At 40.0% G+C, this 17,458-nt stretch overlaps 1 protein-coding gene across 1 annotated transcript in view; it reads left to right on the forward strand.

Annotated features, from left to right (window-relative positions):
• The window catches only part of LOC133653278 (ATP-binding cassette sub-family C member 4-like), a 113,343-nt gene that overhangs the window by 63,014 nt on the left and 32,871 nt on the right, over positions 1–17,458 (forward strand). The window contains exons 15-16 of the mRNA XM_062052383.1: positions 11,138–11,332; positions 11,404–11,541. Coding sequence (XP_061908367.1) covers positions 11,138–11,332; positions 11,404–11,541 — 333 coding nt within the window. The remainder of the gene's footprint in view (positions 1–11,137; positions 11,333–11,403; positions 11,542–17,458) is intronic.

Genomic DNA, 17,458 nt, shown 5'->3' on the forward strand with positions numbered 1-17,458 from the left:
GACTCTACAATCTAGTCTTTCAAGGTTTTACTTTCTACAATCTAGTCTTTCAAGGTTTTACTTTCTACAATCTAATCTTTCAAGGTTTTACTTTCTACAATCTAATCTTTCAAGGTTTTACTTTCTACAATCTAGTCTTTCAAGGTTTTACTTTCCAAGAAAGCAAATGTGAAGGAAGTCCTCTTAGTGGTTTTCAAAGACTCTTGTTTGTGCATGAGCTTGAGACTCAGGGCGGTATAGCTCGGTTGGTAGAGCGGCCGTGCCAGCAACTTGAGGGTTCCAGGTTCGATCCCCGCTTCCGACATCCTAGTCACTGCTGTTGTGTCCTTGGGCAAGACACTTTACCCACCTGCTCCCAGTGCCACCCACACTGCTTTAAATGTAACTTAGATATTGGCTTTCACTATGTAAAAGGGCTTTGAGTCACTAGAGAAAAGCGCTATATAAATATCATTCACTTCATTTCCCAGCTTCTTACATTTTCATTGAGGGCCACATCGCAATAATGGCTGCTTTCAGAGGGCCGCATTTTTAAAATGAATTTACATTATGCACACGAGTAATAACTGGAGATGTCCGATAATGGCTTTTTTGACGATATTCCAATATTGTCCAACTCTTAATTACCGATTCCGATATCAAGCGATACCGATATATACAGTGGTGGAATGAACACATTATCATGCCTCATTTTGTTGTGTTGCCCCGCTGGATGCATTAAACAATGTAACAAGGTTTTCCAAAATAAATCCACTCAAGTTATGTAAAAAAGGGCCAACATGGCACTGCCATATTTATTATTGACGTCACAAAGTGCATTCTTTTTTTTTAACATGCCTCAAAACAGCAGCTTGGAATTTGGGACATGCTCTCCCTGAGAGAGCATGAGGAGGTTGAGGTGGGGGGGTATGGTGTAGCGGGGGGTGTATATTGTAGCGTCCCGGAAGAGTTAGTGCTGCAAGGGGTTCTGGGTATTTGTTGTGTTGTGTTACGGTGCGGATGTTCTCCCGAAATGTGTTTGTCATTCTTGTTTGGTGTGGGTTCACAGTGTGGCGCATATTTGTAACAGTGTTAAAGTTGTTTATACGTCCACCCTCAGTGTGACCTGTATGGCTGTTGACCAAGTTTGCCTTCCATTCACTTGTGTGTGTGAAAAGCCGTAGATATTATGTGACTGGGCCGGCACGCAAAGGCAGTGCCTTTTAGGTTTATTGCCGCTCTGTACTTCTCCCTACGTCCGTGTACACAGCGGCATTTGAAAATGTCATAAATTGTACTTTTTGAAACCGATACTGATCATTTTGAAACCGATACTGATAATTTCCGATATTACATTTTAAAGCATTTATCGGCCGATATTATCGGACATCCCTAGTAAGAACCTGTGATTAATGATGATTAATCCAAATGCATATGCATTTGATTATTAGATGTTTTTATGTATAACTTGCTATATAAAGGTGACAGGCAGATATTGAACTATTTGTTTTTATCCCACAAAAATAGTTTTGCAATACAGTATACAATAATATAATTGGCATGATCAGATGATATTAACGTTTGAAATATGCATTCTTTAAGAAGTAAGACACATGCTGAATAAGACATTTCTGCACATGTTATATTATTATTTTATTTTTCCATATTTTTTAACATATTGTGTTGAAGTTTGGGGAAATGTCTATAAAACAAACATAGAGCCAATAATTCAACTTTAAAAAAGGGTCATTGGAATAATACACAAAGCGTGCTACTATCAACATCCATCCATCCATTTTCTACCGCTTGTCCCTTTTTACCAATCCATTATTTATAAGTTGTAATGTGTTCAAATGTTCAGATATTGTGTTTTTAAAAGCAATGGAAATGATGTTTGCAGTAAAAAACAACAGCCTTCCAGCTTGTATTCTTAGCTTATTTACATTAAGAGGAGAAAACTATCATTTACGGGGGATATTGAAGTTTGAAATAGGTCAAGTAAGAAGGAATATAGAATACAAATGTATTTCAGTTTCAGGAGTTAAATGGTGGAACAAGCTCATGTACTTCTTTGTTATGGTTTAAGAAAACCTGGAAAGGTGAAATAATTGAAGATTAGAAAATATAGTAACAATTTACTTTCATCCCATTGATTTTTTTGAACGATGTTGCAGGTAATCTTATTTTCAGTGAAGGTATAGGATAGGCAAATATAAGCTTTGGCTTCAGTCTATTTCTTTTTCTTTTCTTTTTGTGTCTACACTACCGTTCAAAAGTTTGGGGTCACCCAAACAATTTAGTGGAATAGCCTTCATTTCTAAGAACAAGAATAGACTGTGGAGTTTCAGATGAAAGTTCTCTTTTTCTGGCCATTTTGAGCGTTTAATTGAGCCCACAAATGTGATGCTCCAGAAAGTCAATCTGCTCAAAGGAAGGTCAGTTTTGTAGCTTCTGTAACGAGCTAAAGTGTTTTCAGATGTGTGAACATGATTGCACAAGGGTTTTCTAATCATCAATTAGCCTTCTGAGCCAATGAGCAAACACATTGTACCATTAGAACACTGGAGTGATAGTTGCTGGAAATGGGCCTCTATACACCTATGTAGATATTGCACCAAAAAGCAGACATTTGCAGCTAGAATAGTCATTTACCACATTAGCAATGTATAGAGTGTATTTCTTTCAAGTTAAGACTAGTTTAAAGTTATCTTCATTGAAAAGTACAGTGCTTTTCCTTCAAAAATAAGGACATTTACATGTGACCCCAAACTTTTGAACGGTAGTGTAAATGTGTATGATTGTTAAACATCTGTACTGTTAAACTGCTCACACAAAAGGGTTGATGGTTGATTATATGACCGAAATAAACTTATTTCGTTCATTTTTTCTGTCAAAATGGAAAGAACGAATGCATTTAGTAAAAAAAAAAAAAAAAAAGTATTTTATTGAAACCCATTTTTTCTTGGCTTTCGCGGGCCACATCAAATGATGTGGCAGGCCAGAACTGGTCTCCGGGCCTTGAGTTTGACACATGTGGCTTATTATATCTGAAATGTGTCAAGACTTGTTCCTGGGGGTTTGTTTTTCCGGAAGGCAACAGAAAGTTGGCGCGGGCAAGACGTGAATGTGAGTACATGATTTTATTTAATACTATCAAAAAAGGACGAACGAAAGGCGCGCACAATGGCGGAGGTACAGAACTTGGCTAATGAAAACAAAAGACTTGCGCAAAGGCAAAAAACTATGAACATGAAACAAAAACTTACTTAGCATGGGACTGTGAACATGGCATGATAAAGTGTGATGTCGCCAGGCAGACTAACAGAAAACAATGGACTTAAATAATACAGACATGATTGACAACAGGTGTGTGAGTCCGAACGTGCGTGACATGACAGGTGAAACTAATGGGTTGCTATGGTGACAAAACAACCAAAAGTGCACAAAGAGTCCAAAAACAAAACAGCACATGGCCAAACAGAAACATGATCAACACAGACATGACAAAATGTCTCCGTACATACATGAGGAATGTTGTTGAACACCCAAACAACAACACATCCTCCTAGGCAGCATGACAGAAAGGCAAAGCGTGTAACTATTGTTGCGTTGACCAGCATTCCTCCAATGGGGAATTCAAATTGCTAGTCTCTCCCAGATTCTTTTTATGGCAATAAGCTGATGTTTATATTCAATCAACAGGCAGTAGTTGGTATTTTGTGGTTTATTCTCCAAGCTTAGAGGACAAACGTGAGACCGATCCAGTACACAAGCGTTCCCTCGCCCGGTCTCGCTCGGTCTCCCCTCAAACCCCCGGAAGTCCCGTGATCTTCCCTCTGTCCCTCGCCCCCACTCCCTTTGTTTAGACTACTCCGAGTTATCTCTACTCTGACACATTCCAATCTAGAAGGCCAACACCTTACTATGAGACTCAAAAGAAGGAAGAATACTAGCTATTCTTTATATGACTATAGGAGTTTAGAAAGAAGTAACACTTAAATATGGATATGATTCTGATCTGCTTCCCACACTATCAGCCCATCTTTTATGCCTCATGTGGGACTTGGAATATACCCCACATGACCCAGGGTGAAAGGTGGACTACATTATGGGCTAGGGTTGTACGGTATACCGGTTCTAGTACAGTACCGTGATACTAATGAATCATATTGGGGCGGCATGGCGTAGTGGGTAGAGCGCCCGTGTCAGAAACCTGAGGGTTGCAGGTTCGCTCCCCGCCTCTTACCATGCCGTTGTGTCCTTGGGCAGGACACTTCACCCTTGCCCCCGGTGCCGCTCACACCGGTGATTGAATGTTGAATGAATGATAGGTGGTGGTCGGAGGGGCCGTAGGCGCAAATTGGCAGCCACGCTTCCGTCAGACTACCCCAGGGCAGCTGTGGCTACGAAAGTAGCTTACCACCACCAGGTGTGAATGAATGATGGGTTTTTAACATGTAAAGCGACTTTGGGTACTTAGAAAAGCGCTATATAAATCCCAGGTATTATTATATTCAGTACTATACCGCCTCTAAAAAGTACCAGTCCCCGCCCCCCTTTTGTTTAACGGGCATGACGCCGTGTCGTGACATTGCTGGTTTTACCAGCAGAGGAGCATGTTGGGCAGCGCACACACACAGAGTACTTACAAGCAGACACAGTGTGTAGACAGAAAAGGGAGAATGGGTAAAAAGTAAAGATAAAGGTGAAGTTATAACACTGAAACACCCTCAGGAAGAGCTGCTTTAAGACATGGCTAACATCCATCCACAGTGTTTTAGCTACTTCTAAATCACTAATCCTGGTCTCCATGGCGACAAATAAAGTATGTTTCTTACAAGTAGCATTATCACTGGAGGATGAGGAATAGCTAAACATGCTTCACTACACACCGTAGCTCACCGGCGTCACAATGTAAACAAACGCCATGGGTGGATCTACACCTGACATCCACTGTAATGATACCAAGTACAATAGCATATCTAGGCGATACTACTATGATTACATCGATATTTTTTATTGTCACAAAATCTTTTTTTCCTTTTATTTAAAAAAATTCATATTAAGTTTATAAAGTCAGTAAATATGTCCCTGGACACATGAGGACTTTGAATATGACCAATGTATGATCCTGTAACTACTTGGTATCACATCCATACCTAAATGTGTGGTATCATCCAAAAGTAACGTCAAGTATCAAAGAAGAGAAGAATAAGTGATTATTACATTTTAACAGAAGTGTAGATAGAACATGTTAAAACATAAAATAAGCAGATATTATGAACCAGTAGATTAATAATACATTTTTACAGTTTGTCCCTCATAATGTGTACAAAATAATAGGTGTATAAATGACACAATATGTTACTGCATAGACTAATTAGGAGTCTTTGTTTGTTTACTTACTACTAAAAGACAAGTTGTCTAGTATGTTCACTATTTTATTTAAGGACTAAATGACAATAATAAACATATGTTTCATGTACTTTTTTGTTCAATTGAAGACAATAATGACATTTTTTGTGGTCTCCTTTATTTAGAAAAGTTCCGAAAAGCATCAAATACATTTTGGTATTGGGACAGCCCTACTGCACACTTGTCCTGTTCCTTAGCCCCGAAAAAGAAGGGCTAGTTGTAATAAACTTCGACGCATCATCCTGGGTTCAGTGGGTGTTTGGGGTCTCACAACAGACACCCTGGCCCAGGTGACCTAACCAGGGTTGATGAGTTTGTGTCTAAGTAGCTTGAGTAGCCCATGGATCCCCCGTTTGTGTCTAAGTAGCTTGAGTAGCCCATGGATCCCCCGTTTGTGTCTAAGTAGCTTGAGTAGCCCATGGATCCCCCGTTTGTGCCTAAGTAGCTTGAGTAGCCCATGGATCCCCCGTTTGTGTCTAAGTAGCTTGAGTAGCCCATGGATCCCCGTTTGTGTCTAAGTAGCTTGAGTAGCCCATGGATCCCCCGCTTGTGTCTAAGTAGCTTGAGTAGCCCATGGATCCCCCGTTTGTGTCTAAGTAGCTTGAGTAGCCCATGGATCCCCCGTTTGTGTCTAAGTAGCTTGAGTAGCCCATGGATCCCCCGTTTGTGTCTAAGTAGCTTGAGTAGCCCATGGATCCCCCGCTTGTGTCTAAGTAGCTTGAGTAGCCCATGGATCCCCCGTTTGTGTCTAAGTAGCTTGAGTAGCCCATGGATCCCCCGTTTGTGTCTAAGTAGCTTGAGTAGCCCATGGATCCCCCGCTTGTGTCTAAGTAGCTTTAGTAGCCCATGGATCCCCCGTTTGTGTCTAAGTAGCTTTAGTAGCCCATGGATCCCCCGTTTGTGTCTAAGTAGCTTGAGTAGCCCATGGATCCCCCGCTTGTGTCTAAGTAGCTTGAGTAGCCCATGGATCCCCCGTTTGTGTCTAAGTAGCTTGAGTAGCCCATGGATCCCCCGCTTGTGTCTAAGTAGCTTGAGTAGCCCATGGATCCCCCGTTTGTGTCTAAGTAGCTTGAGTAGCCCATGGATCCCCCGTTTGTGTCTAAGTAGCTTGAGTAGCCCATGGATCCCCCGTTTGTGTCTAAGTAGCTTGAGTAGCCCATGGATCCCCCGTTTGTGTCTAAGTAGCTTGAGTAGCCCATGGATCCCCCGCTTGTGTCTAAGTAGCTTGAGTAGCCCATGGATCCCCCGTTTGTGCCTAAGTAGCTTGAGTAGCCCATGGATCCCCCGTTTGTGTCTAAGTAGCTTGAGTAGCCCATGGATCCCCCGTTTGTGTCTAAGTAGCTTGAGTAGCCCATGGATCCCCCGCTTGTGTCTAAGTAGCTTGAGTAGCCCATGGATCCCCCGTTTGTGTCTAAGTAGCTTGAGTAGCCCATGGATCCCCCGCTTGTGTCTAAGTAGCTTGAGTAGCCCATGGATCCCCCGTTTGTGCCTAAGTAGCTTGAGTAGCCCATGGATCCCCCGTTTGTGTCTAAGTAGCTTGAGTAGCCCATGGATCCCCCGTTTGTGTCTAAGTAGCTTGAGTAGCCCATGGATCCCCCGCTTGTGTCTAAGTAGCTTGAGTAGCCCATGGATCCCCCGCTTGTGTCTAAGTAGCTTGAGTAGCCCATGGATCCCCCGCTTGTGTCTAAGTAGCTTGAGTAGCCCATGGATCCCCCGCTTGTGTCTAAGTAGCTTGAGTAGCCCATGGATCCCCCGCTTGTGTCTAAGTAGCTTGAGTAGCCCATGGATCCCCCGCTTGTGTCTAAGTAGCTTGAGTAGCCCATGGATCCCCCGCTTGATCCACAGCCTTCTTGATGCCTGTTGTGGCTTCTCCTCAGCTCTCACAAAGGTGATGGACTGCCTTACTTACCTGTTCACGGACAAATGCAGATTTGTCCCTCACTCATACACTATACTAATTATAACCGTCTAGCATAACTGCGGGTGTGGCGTAACTCGGTCTCACAACACACCTCCTTAGAACCTGATTTTCCAGGAACTAAGATGTAGCAGAAATGCTGTGTTGTCACAAATGTGGGTTTGGTCCTCACCTATAAACACATTACAGTAATAGTATAACTGGCATACCACAACACACCTCATATTGTTTGCCAGACAATAACTTGGGTTAAGGCCAGGGTGAGCTACAGTATCTCCATCTGTTCCTGTCCTTGGCTGTGGGCGGTGCTCAGTCCCATGTCAGATCCATCAAAGCCAGCCCTGCCTCCACAGTTCTGTGCCAAATCCTCTTTGGTCTTCCTTTGTCCGGTTGGTGTCCATCCCCCAGGCTGTTTTCGGGATCCTCATCCAGTACACCACCAAGCCGTCCGATTCCTCTGCCCCCATCGGCCTCTTAATTATTCCAAAAGTCCGGACAGGTCGTACCGGACGCCCTGATGATCGTTTGGCATCTTAGAACCATTTAGAGTTTTCAAGTAAATATTACACAAAACGAAGAGGAACGTCTGGAGGTTTGTTGTTGTTGTTGTTGTTGTTGCTGCTGCAAGCAGGAGGACGAGGAAGTGAAGGAGCTTCAAGCTAGGGAAACTATTTCTAAGCACAGTTGTGTTGTTATAGTACACTGCTGGTTCCACCACTACAACTCTGCTATTGGGACAACTGGCTGTCCATACTAGGCTTGTCCCCATACCAATATTTTGGTACCAGTACCAAAATGTTTTTCAATACTTTTCGGTACTTTTCTAAATAAAGGGGACCACAAAAAATGTCATTATTGTCTTTATTAGAACAAACAAGTACATGAAACATATGTTTATTATTGTCATTTAGTCCTTCAATAAAATGTTGAACATACTAGACAACTTGTCTTTTAGTAGTAAGTAAACAAACAAAGACTCCTCATTAGTCTATGCAGTAACATATTGTGTCATTTATACACCTATTATTTTGTACACATTATAAAGGACAAGCTGTAAAAATTGATTATTAATCTACTTGTTCATTTACTGTTAATATCTGCTTACTTTTTCTTTTAACATGTTCTATCTACACTTCTTTAAAATGTAATAATCACTTATTCTTCTGTTGTGTGATACTTTACATTAGTTTTGGATGATACCACAAATTTAGGTATCAATCTGATACCAAGTAGTTACAGGATCATACATTGGTCATATTCAAAGTCCTCATGTGTCCAGGGACATATTTACTGACTTTATAAACATATGAATTTTGGAAAAAAGGAAAAAAGATTTTGTGATAAAAGAATATTGATGTAATCATAGTAGACACGCTCCTATACTTGATATCATTACAGTGGATGTCAGGTGTAGATCCACTCATGGTGTTTGTTTACATTGTGACGCCGGTGAGCTATTGTATCCTCCTACGGTGTGTAGTGAAGCATGTCTAGCTATCCTCCTTACTTTTAAGAAACGTACCTTATTTGTCGCCATGGAGACAAGGATTAGTGATTTAGAAGTAGCTAAAACACTGTGGATGGATGTTAGCTGCTAGCTAGCTAGCCATGTCTTAAAGCAGCTCTTCCTGAGGGTGTTTCAGTGTTATAACTTCACCTTTATCTTTACTTTTTGCACCAAAATGCGTCCGTTCTCCCTTTTCTGTCTACACACTGTGTCTGCTTGTAAGTACTCTGTGTGTGTGCGCTGCCCAACATGCTCCTCTGCTGGTAAAACCAGCGATGTCATGACACGCCGTCATGCCCGTTAAACAAAAAGGGGGGGCGGGGACTGGTACTTTTTAGAGGCGGTATAGTCATACGTGCCAACCTTGAGACCTCCGAATTGGGGAAATTGGGGGTGTGTGGGGTGGGCGGGGTTAAGGGAGGAGGAGTATATTTATAGCTAGAATTCTGTCATGTCTGTTGATCATGTTTTTGTTTTGGCCACGTGCTGTTTGTTTTTTGGACTCTTTTTAGTTCCTGGTTGCACTTCCTTGTTTGTTTGTTTCCATAGCAACCCAATAGTTTTCACCTGTCCTGTCACGCTCCTGTTTCACGTTTTGACTCACACACCTGTTGTTAATCATGTCTGTGTTATTTAAGCTTTTCATTTTCTGTTGGTCTTTCCGGCCGCATCACATTCATGCTCCACACTATCTACACACCCTTATGATCCATGCTACTCTTTTTCATGCCCTTTTCTCGTCTTTATTCAGCCCACAGTTAGTGTTTTTTTGGTTTCATTGTTCATAGTTTCTGCCTTAGTGCAAGTTTTGTGTTTGTAGCCAAGTTTTGTACTTCCGCCTTTTGTTTTCATAGTCAAGTTTTTCCCTCCGCTGTGAGCTCATTTTGTTTATTCTTTTTTTTGACTGTTTATATTATATCATGTATTTAAATTCACGCCTTGCCCGCGCCAATTTTCTGTTGCCTTCCGGAGAAACAAAACCCAAGGACCCAGTCTTGACAAATTCACTGAAATTAAAGTATTTCTTATATATATATATATATATATATATATATATATATATATATATATATATATATATATATATATATATATATATATATACACTACCGTTCAAAAGTTTGGGGTCACCTAAACAATTTAGTGTTCGAGCCTTCATTTCTAAGAAGAAGAATAGACTGTCGAGTTTCAGATGAAAGTTCTCTTTTTCTGGCCATTGTGAGCGTTTAATTGACCCCACAAATGTGATGCTCCAGAAACTCAATCTGCTCAAAGGAAGGTCAGTTTTGTAGCTTCTGTAAGGAGCTAAAGTGTTTTCAGATGTGTGAACATGATTGCACAAGGGTTTTCTAATCATCAATTAGCCTTCTGAGCCAATGAGCAAACACATTGTACCATTAGAACACTGGAGTGATAGTTGCTGGAAATGGGCCTCTATACACCTATGTAGATATTGCACCAAAAAGCAGACATTTGCAGCTAGAATAGTCATTTACCACATTAGCAATGTATAAAGTGTATTTCTGTAAAGTTAAGACTAGTTTAAAGTTATCTTCATTGAAAAGTACAGTGCTTTTCCTTCAAAAATAAGGACATTTACATGTGACCCCAAACTTTTGAACGCTAGTGTATATATATATATATATATATATATATATATATATATATATATATATATATATATATATATATATATATATATATATATATATATATATATATATATATATATATATATATATATATATATATATATATATATATATTATATATACAGTACAGTACACAGTAATGAAAACACAGTTGTTCTACTAACTGTACTGTACTTGCTGCTTACTTAAAAAAACATAACACTTAGAATGGATCTGCTATCCCCGTTTAAATAAAAACATTTCATTTCAGTAGGCCTTTAAGGCACACCCCCAATATAGTTGTCCAGCTGGAAATCGGGAGAAATTCGGGAGAATGGTTGTCCCGGGAGATTTTCAGGAGAGGCACTGAAATTCGTGAGTCTCCCGGAGAATTTGTGAGGGTTGTCAAGTCTGGATCTCGTACTGAATGATTGATTAGTATCACAGTACTATACTAGTACCAGTATTCTGTACAACTCTAGTTTGTAGTATTCGAGACTGAAAAAAGCAGCTGTCAATGTATTTCCTGCGTCTTGGTACCGAGCAGCTATTGAAGCGTTCATGCTTTCTACTCAGTCATGAGCGTTCACATTCTGTGCACACCAGACGTCGCTCGGTCTGCAAATGATGGTAAGGTTCCGGACTCAGGTGTGCCCGCCTGACATCTGTGCACGTGCCGTGTTCCAGGGTCACATGGTGGCCAAGGGGACGTACGCGGAGCTCCAGCAATCCGGCGTGGACTTCACCTCACTGCTGAAGGAGGAAGAGGAAGCCCCGCTCCCCCCCACAGACCTGACCACCCGCAATCGGACTTTGTCCCAGAACTCGGTGCGCTCTCAGGCCTCCTCTGTGAACTCGGTCCAGGATGGAGACCATTTGACGGTTTGTACAGTAATGGTGCTTGCAGAAGAGGGTGGGTCTTGACCGGGATGCTGCTCTTCCTTCCCTCCTAGGCTGAACCGGTGCTGACCTTTGTGGAAGAGAGTCGGAGGGAAGGAGCCATTGGAGTGAAACTGTACATGAAGTACTTTCTATCTGGTGGCAGCATTTTCATTCTGCTTCTGGTGGTGCTACTGAATATTCTGGCTCAGGTAAGGAAAAGCACAAAGTCACACAAAGGCTTGCACCACTGCACTTTTGGGGGAATTTTGCCCATCATTCATAATCTTTATGTGAGACAAGAACACCTTTGATTTTTTTATTGCTTATAAGGCACATAAGAAAACCTCCATCAAGGTATTGTATACAAAAGCAGTGAAGTTGTCAGGTTGTGTAAATGGTAAATAACAAGAGAATACAACAAATCCTTTTCAACTTATATTCAATTGAATAGACTGCAAAGACAAGATATTTCATGTTCACACTGACAAACTTTCTTATTTTTGGCAAATAATCATGTAGTTAGAATTTAATGGCAGCAACACATTGCAAAAAAGGCATTTTTACCAGTGTGTTACATGGCCTTTCCTTTTAACAACACTCAGTAAAGGTTTGGGAAGTGAGGAGACACATTTTTGAAGTGGAATTCTTTCCCATTCTTGCTTGATGTACAGCTTAAGTCAGGGGTCAGCAACCTTTTTGGAACCAAGAGCTACTTCTTGGGTAGTGATTAATGCGAAGGGCTACCAGTTTGATACACACTTAAATAAATTGCCAGAAATAGCCAATTTGCTCAATTTACCTTTAACTCTATGTTATTATTAATAATTAATGATATTTACACTTAATTGAACGGTTTAAAAGAGGAGAAAAAACGAAAAAAATGACAATTAAATTTTGAAACATAGTTTATCTTCAATTTCGACTCTTTAAAATTCAAAATTCAACCGAAAAAAAGAAGAGAAAAACTTAAAAAAAAGAATTTATGGAACATCATTATTCATTTTTCCTGATTAAGATTACTTTTAGAATTTTGATGACATGTTTTAAATAGGTTAAAATCCAATCTGTACTTTGTTAGAATATATAACAAATTGGACCAAGCTATATTTCTAACAAAGACAAATCATTATTTCTTCTAGATTTTCCAGAACAAAAATTTAAAAATAAATTCAAAAGACTTTGAAATAAGATTTAAATTTGATTCTACAGATTTTCTCGATTTGCCAGAATAATTTTTTTGAATTTTAATCATAATAAGTTTGAAGAAATATTTCACAAATATTCTTCGTTGACAAAACAGAAGCTAAAATGAAGAATTAAATTAAAAAATGTATTTATTATTCTTTACAATAAAAAAATAAAAAATTTACTTGAACATTGATTTAAATTGTCAGGAAAGAAGAGGAAGGAATTTAAAAGGTAAAAAGGTATATGTGTTTAAAAATCCTAAAATCATTTTTAAGGTTGTATTTTTTCTCTAAAATTGTCTTTCTGAAAGTTATAGGAAGCAAAGTAAAATAATTTATGAATTTATTTAAACAAGTGAAGACCAAGTCTTTAAAATATTTTCTTGGATTTTCAAATTCTATTTGAGTTTTGTCTCTCTTAGAATTAAAAATGTCGGGCAAAGCGAGACCAGCTTGCTAGTAAATAAATACAATTTGAAAAATAGAGGCAGCTCACTGGTAAGTGCTGCTATTTGAGCTATTTTTAGAACAGGCCAGCGGGCTACTCATCTGGTCCTTACGGGCTACCTGGTGCCCGCGGGCACCGCGTTGGTGACCCCTGGCTTAAAGGCCTACTGAAATGAATTTTTTTTATTTAAACGGGGATAGCAGATCTATTCTATGTGTCATACTTGATCATTTCGCGATATTGCCATATTTTTGCTGAAAGGATTTAGTATAGAACAACGACGATAAAGATTGCAACTTTTGGTATCTGATAAAAAAAAGGCTTGCACCTACCGGAAGTAGCGTGACGTAGTCAGTTGAACATATACGCAAAGTTCCCTATTGTTTACAATGATGGCCGCATGAAGTGAGAGAGATTCGGACCGAGAAAGCGACAATTTCCCCATTAATTTGAGCGAGGATGAAAGATTTGTGGATGAGTAAAGTGCAAGTGAAGGACTAGTGGGGAGTTGAAGCTATTCAGATAGGGAAGATGCTGTGAGAGCCGGGGGTGACCTGATATTCAGCTGGGAATGACTACAACAGTAAATAAACACAAGACATATATATACTCTATTAGCCACAACACAACCAGGCTTATATTTAATATGCCACAAATTAATCCTGCATAAAAACACCTGCGTGTTTGTTATGCTAGCTCCTAGCTCCTCTGCTAGCTCCTAGCTCCATAGAACACGCCAATACAATTCAAACACCTGATCAACACACACAATCACTCAGCCCAAAAGACCGTTTACCTAACCCAAGGTTCATAAAGCTTATATATTTTTAAAAAGTTACGTACGTGACGCGCACATACGGTCAAGTTATCGAATGTTTAGCAGCCAAGGCTGCATACTCACGGTACCTGATATTCAGCTGGGAATGACTACAACAGTAAATAAACACAAGACATATATATACTCTATTAGCCACAACACAACCAGGCTTATATTTAATATGCCACAAATTAATCCTGCATAATAACACCTGCGTGTTTGTTATGCTAGCTCCTAGCTCCTCTGCTAGCTCCTAGCTCCATAGAACACGCCAATACAATTCAAACACCCGATCAACACACACAATCACTCAGCCCAAAAGACCGTTCACCTAACCCAAGGTTCATAAAGCTTATATATTTTTAAAAAGTTACGTACGTGACGCGCACTTACGGTACGGTACGTGTTATGCTAGCTCCTAGCTCCTCTGCTAGCTCCTAGCTCCATAGAACACGCCAATACAATTCAAACACATGATCAACACACACAATCACTCAGCCCAAAAGACCGTTCACCTAACCCAAGGTTCATAAAGCTTATATATTTTAAAAAAGTTACGTACATACGCAAAAAAAAAGCCAAAGCTGCATACTCACAGTAGCACGTCTGCGTCTTTGTCATCCAAATCAAAGTAATCCTGGTAAGAGTCTGTGTTGTCCCAGTTCTCTACAGGCGTCTGTGTATCCAAATCAAAAGTCCTCCTGGTTAGAGTCTCTGTTATCCGAGTTCTTCCATCTTGACTGCATCTTTCGGGAATGTAAACAAAGAAGCGCCGGCTGTGTACTGTTGTGGCTGACTACGTTCGAAAAATACGTCCATTTCGCACCGACAACTTTCTTCTTTGCTTGCTTGGCTTCCTTCTCCATAATGCAATGAACATGATTGAAACAGATTCACGAACACAGATGTCCAGAATACTGTGGAATTATGAAATGAAAACAGAGCTTTTTCATATTGGCTTCAATGTGGAAGGCATACCCGTGTTCGTCGGGCTACGTCACACGCATACGTCATCCTCAGAGGCGTTTCGAACCGGAAGTTTAGCGGCAAATTTAAAATGTCACTTTATAAGTTAACCCGGCCGTATTGGCATGTGTTATAATGTTAAGATTTCATCATTGATATATAAACTATCAGACTGCGTGGTCGGTAGTAGTGGGTTTCAGTAGGCCTTTAAGTTGTTCAAAAGTCTCCCTTCTCATATTTTAGCCTTCACACATTTTCAATGTCTGGACTACAGGCAGGCCAGTCTAGTACCCGCACTCTTTTACTACAAAGCCACGCTGTTGTAACACCTGGCTTGGCATCGTCTTGCTGAAATAAGCAGGGGCGTCCATGGTTCAAACACTGATGACATCTATTAAACAGACAAAGAAGCAAGGAATTAAAACAAGAGACAGGATTAAATTTAGCTCATTGAGGAGAAACGTCTGGGTTGTACTCTTTGTTCAGTCTCCCACCACGCTCTTGACGAAAGATTGTACGCCTGTTTTATTTGGACTTTCCCTGATTACATGGCAACAGCTGTTTCTAAAGGAAGGGGGGTCGTAAACAGCCGTCGCCTTTGGTTGCAAAACAGTTCAAAGAAAAGGTGCCTGGAGGGGGGTCAGGTCCTGCTTCCTCTCCGCTTTGTAGATCTCGGGTCAAGACAAAATCTTCCTGTGGATTACAATACATCAAAGAAACCGACGCCTTCATGTCGCTTCCCATCCTACACAGGGGAGTTTTACAAGCCTTTTGATTGGTAGGATCAAGGACAGCTTTTGTCTGCTCGCCGGGAACTCATTGAAACACAAAGTTTTGTGATAACTTAGATACAATTATTCTGACAGGGGCGTCCATGGTAACAACATATGTTGCTCCAAAAACTGTATGTACCTTTCAGCATTAATGGTGCCTTCACAGATGTGTAAGTTACCCATGTCTTGGCCACTAATACACCCCAGATGCTGCCTTTTACACTTTCCGTGACCTTCCATCCCTCAGGCGGTACTGCATCAAAAAAAGCGACATCAGTGTGTAAAGGATATCACCACATGGGCTCAGGAACACTTCAGAAAACCACTGTCAGTAACTACAGTTGGTCGCTACATCTGTAAGTGCAAGTTAAAACTCTCCTATGCAAAGCCAACACCCAGAAACGCTTCACTGGGCCCCGAACTCATCTAAGATGGACTGATGCCATACTTGCCAACCCTCCCGTTTTTAGCGGGAGAATCCCGTTATTCAGCGCCTCTCCCGACAACCTCCCGGCAGAGATTTTCTCCCGACAAACTCCCGGTATTCGGCCGGAGCTGGAGGCCACGCCCCCTCCAGCTCAATGCGGACCTGAGTGGGGACAGCCTGTTCTCACGTCCGCTTTCCCAGCAGCTTGCCTGCCCAATGACGTCATAACATCTACGGCTTTTACAGAGTAGAGTGCACAACAAGGAGAGAGAGTTCTTGGTTTCTTATGTGGGTTTATTGTTAGGCAGTTTCATTAACGTCCTCCCAGCGCGGGAACAACACACAACAAAGGCAGTCACGTTTAGTCTACCGTAAAGCAGTTCGTCTGCCGTAAACAGCAATGTTGTGACACTCTTAAACAGGACAATACTGCCACCTACTGGATAGCCTGCAGAACACTGAAATTCAAGTGTCTTTTATTTATATGTATAATTAAAAAAAATTTTTAAAAAATATATATATATATAGCTAGAATTCACTGAAAGTCAAGTATTTCATACATATATATATATATATATATATATATATATATATATATATATATATATATATATATATATAGGAAATACTTGATTTGGTGAATTCTAGCTGTAAATATACTCTCCTCTTAACCACGCCCTTAGCCACGCCCCCGCCCCAAACACAAAAATGAAGGGTATTTAATTTGAACTAAGCAAATTTATCTGCCAATAGAACAAGAACATTTGCCTTGTCAAGACTTTCCAAAACAAGTCAAATTAGCAAACCTCAATGAACCCAAAATAGCTTCAAATAAGTATATTCTCACTAATAACAAGTGCACTTTTCTCGGTATAAAAATGAGACCTTTTTGCTCAATATGTTGAAAAATATTCTTAAATTAAGTAAGTGCTAGTGCCATTATCTTGACATAATGATATGCATACATCATGATGTTTTTTTTCATGCTTGAAATAAGAAATGATGACTTTAAAAAAGTAGTTTTATACTTGTGAGTAGAGATGTCCGATAAATGCTTTAAAATGTAATATCGGAAATTATCGGTATCGTTTTTTTTATTATCGATATCGTTTATTTTATTTTATTTTATTATTTATTTATTTATTTTTTATTAAATCCACATAAAAAACACAAGATACACTTACAATTAGTGCACCAAGCCAAAAAACCTCCCTCCCCCATTTACACTCATTCACACAAAAGGGTTGTTTCTTTCTGTTATTAATATTCTGCTTCCTACATTATATATGAATGAATGAATGAATGAATGATCTTTATTGTCATTGTGCATGCACAGGTACAGGTCCAACGAAATTTAGCTTGCTTCCCCGAGGGGCTTTGCATTTTTTTTTTTAAAAGAAGAAACCACACAATGTACAAAAACAACACAATATACACAATATGCAATATCACACAATATCAATATATATCAATACAGTCTGCAAGGGATACAGTCCGTAAGCACACAT

Source organism: Entelurus aequoreus, linkage group LG07, assembly GCF_033978785.1.
Source record: "Entelurus aequoreus isolate RoL-2023_Sb linkage group LG07, RoL_Eaeq_v1.1, whole genome shotgun sequence".
NCBI classification, from domain to species: domain Eukaryota; kingdom Metazoa; phylum Chordata; class Actinopteri; order Syngnathiformes; family Syngnathidae; genus Entelurus; species Entelurus aequoreus.